The sequence below is a fragment of the Etheostoma spectabile genome, chromosome 23, assembly GCF_008692095.1.
Source record: "Etheostoma spectabile isolate EspeVRDwgs_2016 chromosome 23, UIUC_Espe_1.0, whole genome shotgun sequence".
NCBI lineage: Eukaryota > Metazoa > Chordata > Actinopteri > Perciformes > Percidae > Etheostoma > Etheostoma spectabile.
This window is the reverse complement of record NC_045755.1, coordinates 8102106-8115531: the sequence shown is the minus strand read 5'-3', so window position 1 is coordinate 8115531 and position 13426 is coordinate 8102106. Positions and strand designations below refer to the sequence as shown.

Here is a 13426-nt window from a genome sequence, read left to right as displayed (position 1 = left end):
ATATATAAAAAAAAGGTAATTCACATACACATATTGGCAATCATACACGCACACAAATGTTTCCTCTGTCTGTTGCTGAATTCAAAGTGACAGCAGCAGCAGTTTCCTTCCATTGTCCCATCCAGGGTCCAGTTACCCCCACAGAGACACCAGCATAGGCCCTCCCTATGTGGGGAAGCAGATGCCGCAGCACTCCATACAGATTTCCAGGCAATCGGAGGACTCGCAGCAGGCGTCCATGATGCCACAGTCCATGTCACAGGGGCTGTTGCAGTCATCACCGAGGTCGTCGGTGCAGCAGCAGCAGCAGCAAGCCTCAGACGTGCACGCACCGCACGAGGCCTGCGTCACCACCATGTTGCAAAGTGTCAGGAACTCGCAGAACAGGCAGGCCAAGATGCAGTGGACGCAGCAGTCTGGGTCAACATCAAACCAGTCAGGGTGACGGAAAGACAGGAGTCGGAAAGCCAAATAAACACATGAATGAAATTAATCAATCAAAAAAAAAGAAACATAAAAACTCAAAATAAAACGACGTATCCGTAATAAATTAAAGTGTAAATTGGATTTTCACCTCAAATGTGTGCCTATTAATGAAAGCCATGCAGAGCGGTGATTGAATGAGGACTTGCATGCTCGGCAGGCTGACAGGTAAAAAGGGTGAGGGCTAACTAGGCGGGAGAGGGAGCCGAAGAAAATAAGAGATATTCAAAGAAATTAATTCCTCTCCTGCAGTTTTGATTAAAGGATTGTTAAATAATTGTGGCATTATCATGCAAACTGCTAGGTTGATCACACAAAGATGATTAGCAAAGTCCAAGAGTCTCTCTCGGTAAATAGGCGGATTAATGCTGGCAAGGCTCACACCTCTGATTAACATTTAACCTCCTCACAGAACGCCTTTATATAGCTGGTGGCAACTTTCAGCTTGTTGTTGCACAGCAATAAAGAGTTAACCTTTAAATTACCAAAATAGCCATTAACCATCACAAATCTGTTCCTGAACGGCTGAATTAGTTTCATTAAAATGCCTCTGTCTGAAATCAGTAATGGAAAAGAACAAATTACATGTTTTACTTACTACATGTCATTACTAACATAATGTGTCAGTGTAAGTGCAAGACTACAGGAGTGTTCTCCAAGAATTCTTAAACACCACTCAGAAAATGTCAGAATCGTAATTCCTCTTATATAGTTATGTACAGCAATTTCATCAAATGACATAATTAACCTGTTTTCCTTTTTGAAGAAATTACCTCAATCTAAAGTTTTTAGAGATGTTTTTTTCCAGATTGTTACATTTAGAACAAAACAATCTTTTATGAAATGTGGGATAGAATAAAGAATACCTAAAGAATACATCTGATCCACACCAGAACTGCGCTAGTTGTATCCAAGTAACTAAATCGTACTAAAAATCATTCAGTAGGTGTGCCTGAAATATACTCCCTACAACTTTTTGAACCAAGGCCAGTGCGGCGCCACTGCTCTGGAGTGTTAAAAAGACATGATGTGAATGGATGCAGAAAATAGCATTACAAACACGGCATATTTGCATAACTTTCATCAGCCCATCTTGAGCTGTCAGAAGGGGCTGTTACTGATTGGGTTAGAGGGAGCGCAAAAGAAGGAGAGTGTGGAGGACGGCATGGGAAAGCAAGCTGAGGACCGCTGGATGCTCATGTTTGATTAATCAAAGTACAGGGGATTTTTTTTTACCCTATTTTTGCAGTGCTCAGGGCTGCAGAGCTGACCAGAAGCACTAGCTGACTGTGATACAAACAAGATAGAGGAGGGAACATGAAACGAGCAAGCGTGTGTGCCCGTTTGGCGTGTCTGTGAGGGTGCCTGGAGTTTGAATGGATCTTATTATCCTTATCTCAGGCCATAACAGTGGCAGTGATGGAAGATGCATGAGAATAAATACACTTCACTACTGAGCATCTGGTTTGGCTGTTGGGTAGATTGTGAGTTTCTTTTATGCAGGCATAACAAAACTTGTGCTACATTATATACTGGCATCCACTGTAGTGCACTGTCATCTTAGTGCAACAAAAATGCCACTGAGAAAATTAAAAAGCTGCGCATCCAAAGCTCCATGCACAAAACCTCAAAGTCCAGCAAATTAACAAACTTTGAAGGACCCAGAGGGTATAGCCATGCTAGTGTTCAGACTGTAGACTGAGCATAACACTAGACTGTGAATACGATATAAACACAGTACATAGGCATTAAGCAGCGGCCGGCCATCTCAGCTATTCACTTGGATGTATAATTCAACGCCAGCGATTAGTCTGGATCTTAGAGAAGCCAGTAAGGGGGGGGGTTGGTTGGGGGTCGTATACTGTACACAAGAGAGCTGGACGCAAGGCGCATCTCCACATAAAAACAGAGAGACAGACTGAAAGGCAGACAGAGAGAAAGTGAAACCAACCAACGGACAGACAGAACAGCACACACTGACACTGCTCCTGTTTAATGTCAGTGAGCGGCGATGAAGCCCAGAGTTAGCAGGGGCCGAAAAAACAGCGTCCGGCGCCTCTGAGGAAATAGTTTGAGACATCTGGAAAGCTAACATCAAAAAAAGGGAGCGGCATGACACAAAACAAGCTGGATGGGCCTCAGAGCGGCAAGCTGTGCAAAAAATTCAAACTCACAAAGGAGGGAGAGAGAGGGCAAGATGGCTAGGCCGACAAAGATAAAGAGAGAGCGAGATTGATCAGACAAAGCCTTGGTGGCCATGGAAATGCACAGAAGGCACACATGGGTAAAGAGGGCAGCGGATGTGGGCTAGATAGTGAATGTCCACCACATGCACTTTAAAGCAGGGCTGTTTATAATGGTATGACCGAGGGAAAAGCCAAAACTAGAGGACTAGAGCTAACAACACACAAACACGTCAAGGTTTAGAGCTTTAGAAACTATGCTCGCGGGCTTGGCTCTATATCTCTAAATGAAGCTAAAGCAGCTTGGAGACCTTAACTGATTACACACAATTAACACAAACACAAACTGGATGACAAGAGCTGAGACAAGCCACCCTGCTGAACAAAAGCAGTGTGGTAAATGGCTCCTCAGAAGCTACAGTGTTATCACAGATTGGCTACGGTGCCAACGGCATGAGCCAAGAAACACGGGGAGCTGCAGACTCCCCAGAGCTAGCTCGTGCTAGCTTACTCCTTTCATTTCCTGTGTTCAGGGGCCTGTTTAGGCGGCTAATTTCACAGACAAACAGATTATGTTAATCCATGTAAACACTCAAACACCACAGCTTGGCTGTTTTCCGGGGGGAAATAAATAGTTGAGAGCGAACATATTGATTCTGAGAGCTCTCGCGTCTGCAAGTAAGCAACACAAAAGCCATAATGAGACGGAATTGTTAAACTGCTGTTGTTTTATTTATTTATTTTTTATCTTTTTGCACGCTCTCTCTTCTGCTCTTTACCAATTAAGATGTTGAAAACATGGAACATCTTTGGGGGATGCATCCCACCTTTACCTAGGTGTTGTGGATGCGTACATGCATCTTCTTGTTTTTTGTTCGCCTGCAACCTCAATCTGATGCATATTTCAAGTCAAGCATCATCAAATAAAGATCTGACTACCCACTTTTCTTCTTCATTCAAACTTATATCTGAACCTGACCATTGTGACTCGATTAATAACACATAACATCACATCTTACTTTCCAACTTCACCTTGGAGCCCACATAAAAAGACAAAACAGCAAAGGCCTTGAGTTGGATAATTAGATAAGAATAGCCACTTTGCTTTTAAGAAACATGCCTAAATCCTGATAGTGTCCACGCTACAGAACAAAGAGGCAAAACATGCATGTCCACAAACACACAGCCACACCGTACAGCAGTTGGAGGAGGGATGCAACGTTAATGAGGGCCAGGGTGGTGCTGACGGGATGCAGGGAGAGCCAGAAAGGGCCCAGAGAGGTGTGAGGGGCCGTGAGGTGCCCAACGAAGGCTGGTCACGGCTTTTAATAGGCACCCCGTGCTCTCAGGCCTCGTTAGACGGTCACACCTATCTCCCCAATGGCAGTGGCAAAGGACCAGCCGAGCGCCTTCATTACTGGACTCACCTCGGCCTTGCACCTGACAACGTGACGGCTTCCCTGCACGGAAAACGGACTCTTGGAGTTGTTGTTAAAGAAAATAAAAGCCACATGAGCGGGATAAGATGTCATTTGCTTGACGGGAGTCAAGAGGTCATGCACTCCCATCATTAAAAGGTGAGAGAAGATAAGAATTTATTATTATTATGTTATAAAGGTACTATCTGGACAGAGCCTCCCAAGAATAGCCCCTTCAACAGAGAAATGGCTTTGATTGTGATGACAGATTAGTGTTGAATTGATAAGGGTTTTTTTGCCAGGCATGATATTTGATATTTGTATTCCTACACAATACAGCAGCACAGTTCAGAAATGTTTATTTCATAAGACTTGTCTGTACATTTTTTAATTCATTACTCAAATTATTTACTTTAACTGTAACTAACTATCTACCAATTTTTTTGGGGGGGGGAAATAAGTTCAGTATGTGACAAAAATAATAAAATATTTCATGCTATGTCATCAAAAGTGTTATTGGAGTGCAATTGGGTAACAATTTTTTTATGGCAAACTAGATCTGCCTTTTTATACACGGCCTGCAGAAGATGGGATGCAGAAAGGGAAGCATGCAAGCAAAAACGCCTTAGTAAAATTAGCATCAATGTGTCTGTGTGTGGGTTTGTGCTCTCTTTTACTCGCTGTCAGTTACCTTGTATGTGGATACTCACCCTCTGGTAAAGGAGGTTTCTGTGAGCCCGTGGAACTGCCTTTGCTTCGTCGGCTGCTGTCACTGTTGACTGACAGGCTGGACCTTAATTTCCTCTGCACCCTCTGCGACACAGCCGTGGGCGGCTGCTTCCCTGGTTGCTCTGTCGTTGCCGCGGTCGCCGCTGCTCTTGTGCCAGTGCCAGGCCCTGAAACACCCATGGCGCCCGTGGTGATGTTGGCACCACAGGAGCAAGTGCGCGTGGCCCTGGCGCCGCTGATGCCAGGGTGGAAGCCGTTGCCGTTACTCAGCCCGGGTGTGCCAGTGCTGTTGTGGCGAAAGCCATTTTGGTCCTTGCCAGCGTCTCCCTCGGCAGGCTCCGAGGGCACTGTCTGAGACTGGGGTTGAGCTGGAGACATGAAGAAAAAAGGATTTCATTTTCATGTTTTGTTGAGGGTTGGGGGTGTAGTTACAGCACGATTACTAAAGTCAGTATTTAATGACAATAAGGTGATTACGTTTCCTTGGAGCATTTCACCTTTCTTTCTTTCTGAAAGCTTGGGGCAATAATACAAGACAAGCCAACAAAACCTGAACACAGAAACAAAACAGCAGGTGGCTTGTTAATTCATACGTGTTTTATGTGAATACAAAAGGACAAAACACTAAAATACTAGTGGTTTACTATAATAACTTATTATTTGTAGTGTCTATTTTTAAGGCAGACAAAGTTGTGGATTGCTTTTACCCTTATGGGGGAATGCTAACCCTCTAACTTTATTTTCACTGAAGAGAAACTTTATCTGCACCTAGCACTTCATACATTTGACTCACACATAGTCGCTGTGGCTTGTGAGGTTCAGATCTTACAAACTGAACACAGTTTTGGAGACACACCACTCTTGGCTAAATAATCATCAGCAAATCTTGCCACCATTTCCTAACATGATCATATCGATCACATGGCAAACACTTCAACCTGGAACGACAGAAAGAAGCAGAGAGATGCAGGAACCTTATATGTGACAGGTTCACAAAAGCCACTGCTGTAGGCAGACAGACAGATTTCTGTGGGAGCAGAACCCAGGTGAGTTAAGAAGGCGCGCGAGAAAGAGAGATTAATGCAGTAAAAAGAGAAAGAGAGCCTGTGATACTGTGCATATACAAAATAGCTGCTGTCTGCAACAGTAATGATCTCCTTTCCTCTGAAAGCTCAGAGATGGCCTTTCTAAGCGGATGTGTGACAGCCACAGAAAGGAGACAGCGACCTGTCTGATAAGAAAGAAAGTAAAGGATGTGAGTGAGCAAAGGAGGTGGCATTTTACGGAGAGGAACACCTGCACATTCAGCTCTACTGGGAGTTACTCCTACATTACCTTGCCTCCACATCAGAGCCACTGTGCTTGTGCACCCGCCGCCAGTGCATGGTTAACTTGAGATTCTGTGAATTATTAATCTCTTTTTAAGTCTGTCTGTGTGCACCATACTTCTGTTTTTTTCCCAATACTTTCTGTATATACATTGAATATATGGTGTCTTCACAAGCATATTCGGCCTTATTTAACAGCTGTGTAGCACACAAGCTGAAGCCTGTTGTAAGTGTTATGCAGCTGTCCAAAAATCAACAAATTTGGACTTAATATGATGCTGGTTATTTCTTTCCATTTCTATTTTCTTTCTGCCAGCTCACCAACAAGTGCAATTACGGTTAACAAGAGAGGGAGAGAGTGTGGGAATGGGGCCTCACGCTTTTTAACAACACATCACCCTGGGAGAGGCCGGACGTGAACGTGGATGTAAAACAAAGCAATTAAATACACACACTCGGTTTTGCCTTCTCCTTATTCAGGCTTCTGCACGCTGCCTCCATAAACAAATGTAGACTTTAGGGATCAGGATTCCATGCAATTGGAATTAGACAACTGGGTAGCACACAATATAATTCATTATGCAGTGATTTAAGACCAGGTTGATGGATTTCCTACTCCAAAAGACAAAAGCCTTGCAGCCTGCCCATGACAACGTGAGGAGAGACCAAAGCTGGCTAACAAGGAGACCTGGAGTAGGCTACATCTGTTGTTGTTCTTCAGTTTTACCTCTGACAGCTGAACACTGTCACGTTTTTCGCCCCTTCTTTATATATGCACCAGTCTTTTGCTTTAATGCTTGGCAAACTGTTATAATGAAGGAAGCTAGGAACACACAAACACACACACACACAAACACACAGTATTGTAGGGTTATCTACATATTAACAAAGTGGGCCTTATCTTTGAAAGTAGTATCACACTATTGTGATTTGGTTGTGCAACTGTTACTTCGGGGGCACAGACCAGTAATAAACATGTAACAAACATCAGTGTGTTCACGGTTATAATAAACAAGAATCACAAACCAAAAGTTAGCTATTCAGCGAGATGTGACCAACTTCAAGTAACAAACTTAGCAGCAACTGAATTTGTCTTAATTCCATCTCAACAAGGTTGGATAACAATTGGCAATTCCAGAAATAAAAATCAGAAAGACACCTCTTTTAATCACACTGCTGGTAATTTCTCACATTAAAACAAAAAAGCACTGGCTGACATTAAGGGGACTGAGGGGGGAATCCCTAACTATAGTTCATCATTAACTTGTCCAAACTCAAGTGCAAAGACCCCACACACACACACACACACACACACACACACACACACACACACACACACACACACACACACACACACACACACACACACACACACACACACACACACACACACACACACACACACACACACACACATCACCTGTTTCTTAAGTTTTGTCAGGTCAACACAGCCAACCCTGTCTAGAGGATGACAGTAGTTTTTCCCATCTACATTAAACAAACTAGCAACACAAGCAGACACACACATAAACATATGTCCATGCACAAAAAGGCCAAAAGAGACTGGGAGGTATAATTACCTTTCCTTTTGAGGAAGTGAGGAAGTCAAGCTTTCAATTTACCAAAGTATAAATAGTCATTAAGAAACCACCACGTAAAACCCAGAGTGAATAAGCGGCGACTCGGGTAAACAGTGGTTCAAGTCTACAGAGAAGTGTGTTTCAGTGGCAGGTTCCTGGATAGTCTTTACACAGTCGCAGTCTTTATTTTTATCCTGTTGAACACGGTGACTGGGATGAATGGACACAATGGATTAATATTTATAATCGTTGATCATGATAATGATGATACTGTCAAAGACGGCAATGGGGGACGTGTGCAGTCAACGCGAGACAAATGAAGACGTAATGAGAGAAAGCAAAGATGCAGTAAGCCGCTACGGAAGTTGGCGTGTCAAAAACTTTAACTGTACCTGCAGTGTAGTGAAATATAGAAACATATAGAAAAATATGTAGCATATGGCTGTTTACTTTAAAACTTCATATACCATGGATATATGGAAAAAGCAAGCATTGGTTACATCCACTTTGAAATGTCTCCAACAGCCATTGTGCATGTTTGCAATTTATCATCAATCTATATTAATCCGACTATGAATTTTCCTGTAATATCCATTTTTTAGAAGTGTGCGTACAACTCTTTTAAGCTTTTATTATGGGTTTACACAAAACTGGACTTCATCATTTCAAGATAATATAATGTGGCAATGAAAATGTTGCATATAAAAGTTTAATATTGCATCTGAGGATTCAGCTGATAAATGCAAACATGAGCGGTACCCGTTAATAAATCCTGACAGAGCAACATAGACACACTGCTGCTGCATTGTTCCTATAAACAGAGCAGGAAAACACAACCGGCATCAACAATTGATATGAACAACTCCCAGACAGTTAAAAAAAGAAAAGAAAAATCACACAAGTTGCACAGTTGCCACAACCTCAGAGAGATGGGTAGTGTCCTGAGATAACCGATTGCACACAATCTGACTGGTTACATTAAAACACCATGCTTTGGAGGAAGCATTGGACACACACACACACACACACACACACATACACACACACTTCAAATTGGACTTGTAACCGTCCTATTTCTAGCACATCAACAACTGTTGAGAGTTTACATTTGTAGTTGAATAAAACATGGTACTCCCCTACACACGCTGTCACACACATCACAGGGGAAACTAGGGGGTGAGTGGTTCTTGACTGTCTAAGCAGCATCCCAATTTGGTCCCAGCTACTAGTAGCTGACAGCCTCAAATATCTGGGGAGCATTTTTAAAAGGCCAGTGTTTGATGGATTCATGAAGAACACACAAATATAATTGCCATTTGTCACGGAGTCTTCAGTGGCTGCGCCACACAGGGACCGAGCACCGAAGTGCCTGGAGAGCGCTGGAGCTGCGCCAGAGTTGTGCGCTCTGTATGTAAAACTGAGTATATAAACACCTCCGTTTTTGTCACAGAAAATAGGTCCTACAGGAGGGAGTCAGAAATTGCACCCAAAAGACAGAAGAAAGAAGACGAGGATACATATATATGTGTCACAAGCCTACAAGATCTAAGACACACACACACACACACACACACACACACACAAGGAAGGAATTTGCATGCATGTCAACTGAAACAGAGCGGTATAAACAAGAATTCTAAAATAGTGAAGAACATGAAAATATGACACAAAAGGTCAAACAGGGCAGTATGCAGATTCTCATTTTTACACCGCTATGCCGAGAGTCGCAGGTAAGGCAGGCAGGGCTTGAACAACCACACAAGCGCAGTCCTTTTTATTATTAATGCCCCTGAGACCGAGAGAAAGAGGGAGAAGAGAGACAAAAGGTGTTTGCACAAGCTTATTAGAATGCCCATCATAGAGAGCATACAGTTATTCAAATGTCACATCATGTCAGCCAAATAAACACCACAATCCAGATCTTGTATGTATCTCCTAATGGCCATGATTACACAATGCTACGAGTTTGTGAGTTAACAATGAATGAAAAATTGAGAGCGGTAAAGGCAACCTTTAGATTTAGTTATGAGTCCCAAACAGCAACGGACAGAATTTACAGTGACAGTTAGTTCTGAAAAAGCTAATTCTCCAAACACGACCAGTGTTTTGTTTATCTTTTTGTGCCATGCATTAGAAAAAAAACATAGTATATTTGCTGCTCGGTTGGCCATGTACCTGCATGATTGAAATGCTAATTTGTAAATGTGCAATGACCTAGCCAGACTACTCTCAACACCTCCACCAGCCCCCCCCCCCCCCACTTCTCCCTGCCAAAACAGCCTGAGGTATCATCTCTCCTCCTAACAAACAGCAGTGTGTGGAACAGCCCCTGCCTTTCAATCCAAAGGGATATATTTTCTCATTAGAAATTATACATCTTCCCTGTCCATATTTATAGACGCAAAACCAGGGGAATTATACTGCTGAGAGAGTGAGAGGGACAGAGAAAGAGTGAGACAGAGAGAGAGAGAGAGAGAGAGAGAGAGAGAGAGAGAGAAATAGTACAATGAATGTTATTACAAAGGGCTCTGATTGAAATTTTCCTTGGGCATATCAAAGCCTCGTTTACCGTTTGACCTTCCAAACTCCGGGACAAGGACTTTCTTTATTGTCTAGAAGGACGCATCATAAGGAACAGACACGCGACTGCAGGTTCATCATTCAAGTGTCCCAGCACAACAAAACCCACCAACTGTGATTAGCATCAATATAATGCAGATATCAGCAGTGTAAAATGAGAGCAAATTGGTGCTGTCAACTGGCAACCAGGAAGCAGCACTGAATTAGAAAATTGACTCTGAGTACAAAAAAAAAAAAAAAAAAAAAAAGATGTGGGAGCCACGCCAACTCTGTGGTCTTGTCATGAGCTGTTTACACAGAGTGTATGGCAACCTGACACGGGCTAACAGAAATGTCACTTGTTCCAACAGATATGAGAAAAGAAATGTGACTCTGGACATCACACAGCAATCCTGGCTCTGTCAGTTCTTACACACGCACACAATGTATTTATCCAAGATAAAAAATTATTATTATGATGGCAGCACGGATGATGATGACCGCTGAGGATAGCTAAATTACCTGCTCTGATATTGGATCCTCATCAGCAAAAGTGACAAGCTCTCTACGTATATGTGTGTGTGTGTGTGTGTGTGTTATGGTAACCTGCAACAGAACTCTATTAGCTGTCTTCACCTGTCAAGGCTGATCACATTGTGTAGCATCTCATTTATGCGGGAAACATCACATTTTTGTCTGGGTTTTCCCATCCCATTCCAGGGCAATCAGTCAATATTGCTCAGCTCGTTTCCAATGATGACACACTTATTTTCCACCCTGTTTTAATTCTCTGTGACAGTCATTCAAATTTAGCTCCTCCAACCTGCTGAAGGGGAATTGACACATGAAGACAGAGCTTAATATTATTCCCCCCGCCCCCCCTCCACCACCGCCACCGCCTCCACCCAACAAAGAGAGAAGCAGGGCGTCAGGGATTTACTAATTTTAAATTTTGCTGCTGATTGAGTGGAAAAAATAACCCCCTCGGACCTTGTTCTGCTTAATTACATTTTACAGTAGCGAAGGCAACTTGAAAGACAAGAGCTTGATTTGACGACATGAAACTCTCAGCGTACTCCGTGCACGAGGCTGGCTGAGGTGTCTGTGTGCGCTGGGGAGGGAAGTTTGAGGTGGGGGAGAAGGGGATCATCAATTATCCTTTGATTTCAAAACGGAACATTTTCACAGATTAATATGTCTGACTGCTATCTAAATCATTGAAAGTCCCAATAAGATTCCATTTTCTCTTACATGAATCACGTTGAGGGGCAGTCATTCACACTCAGGCACCCACCCCACCCCACATCCCCAAGCTCTGACCACAGAAGTCTCCGGTCTCTCCACTGTTGTGTGGAATTTGGCGTGGTGCTAATTTGAGTGCTACTAATGTAGCAGAACGCGATACATCAAGAAGTGCTCAAAGCCTTACAACCTGGCTGCTGTGAGAGACACTAAACGTTACCCTTATTCTCCTTCCTCTCCTCATTTCAGAGATGAATTTGTACGAGCCTGTTTCTGCATTAAGCTTTGTCAAACGCCTTTTATTCTCCCTCATCGGTTTCTCACCATCCTAGAGGGGAGAAGGGGTGTAGTATGAAGTCAGCTGAAGAGTGCATTATCTTTAAAAAGCTGCACATCTTGCACGGATTTAGGCTTTACACGGCTAGCAACCACAATTTCTAGAAAGATCAATTATGACGTGACTCAGAGCAGGCCTGAGGGAGCTGCCAGGCTCCATACTCCAAAAACATGCTCCACCCTCTCCTCGCTGACGACTCAAAACAAAAACGGAGCAACGGGAGGGGAAGAAGGGGGAGGGAATGAGGGGAATGGGGGTATTTTCAGTTTCAGTTACATCGATGACTCAAATATTCCTCCAGCTTCAAAATCTCCTCGCTGAAGTAGAAGTTCCACAGGAAACTCACTTGTTTGAAATTCAACAGCAGGCGTGCAGACACGCGCATGCGCACAGTGGTACGCATATACACAAAGGCATACACATGCAAAGCGGCAGACATAGAGTCAACCGCACACACCAAGTAAATACAGTGTGCATCTGAGGCAGATCCACTAACGGTAGCCATTATTGGAGGCAGAGATGAGGATCTGGCTGTAGCGTTACCACTCCCTTAAAGCCAAAATACAACTGAGGTCTGTCTCTGGGTCAGAGAGGGGATAGACAGTCTATCAAAATGCCCCCACACCTAGTTCCTTTATTTGCTCAGTATCAATATCAGCATTAACCCTCTGCTAATGGGACAGCTGTGGGTCAGCGCCTCGCTTCTTCGGGATGCCAATCAAGGACTTAAGCTGAGAGATCAGCCATTGGGACAGAGGTACTCGTCTGCCTCTGAGTGGCTTTTTAAACACGAAGACGCCCGTATCGATTTTAGCTCTAGCCTGAAAGAGAGGGGGAGGTGGGGTGCATTGCTCCAGCCATGGCCTGTGTCGGCAGCGGCTGTCTGTAAGTCTGGATGGGAGCCATCCCCTGGTCCCCGGTCACCCTCTACTGATCAGGGGGCCTGACAGAATGACCTAGCAGAGAGGCACTGAACCTGCAAACACGAAGGGGGCAAGGAGCTGGAAGCTCGAGAGGGTCGGGGCTGGCAGGGGCAACATCAGCAGAGATATCAGTAATAGAAAAGGGTTTTAACCTTAATGTTGGAGCCTAAACCCTGTTAGAGGCCAAGTAATCCCCCCCTGCGCTGCTCTCATTTGAACTGGCAGATTTTTTTCTCTCTCCTTCCCTCCCTCCCTCCCTGTGAGTGGCTTGTGAAAGGCACTGGCGCTGTCTTGTGTGGCATTGGTTAGAGAGGCTGTAAACATGGGCCGAGCAGTCTACCTACCTTACCTGTGCTAAACAGACTATGCCTGTACACTACCAGTCAAAAGTTCGGGGCCACTTACAAATTTCCATACCACTCCATTATAGACAGAATACCAGCTGATCTGTGTGGGTGGCTGAACTTTAATGCAATATCTACATTGCCTATTATCAGCAACCATTCATCCAATGTTCCAAAGGCACATGTTGTTAACTAATCTGATATAATTTTAAAAAACTAACTGAGAAAACATCAGAGAACACTTTTACAATCAATTAAGCACATAATGTAATCTGAAAACTGCTGCCCTGGTTAAAAAAA

General features: G+C 43.6%; 1 protein-coding gene across 1 annotated transcript in view; it reads right to left on the bottom strand.

The window, feature by feature from the left end:
• mdfic (MyoD family inhibitor domain containing) overlaps nucleotides 1-13426 on the bottom strand; it is a 21587-nt gene that overhangs the window by 1277 nt on the left and 6884 nt on the right. Inside the window, exons 4-5 of the mRNA XM_032505450.1 lie at nucleotides 4795-5181; nucleotides 1-416 (exon numbers count right to left, since the gene is read on the bottom strand). The exon at nucleotides 1-416 is cut by the window's left edge and continues 1277 nt beyond it. Of these exons, the coding sequence (XP_032361341.1) occupies nucleotides 166-416; nucleotides 4795-5181 (638 nt within the window). The 3' untranslated portion in view covers nucleotides 1-165. The remainder of the gene's footprint in view (nucleotides 417-4794; nucleotides 5182-13426) is intronic.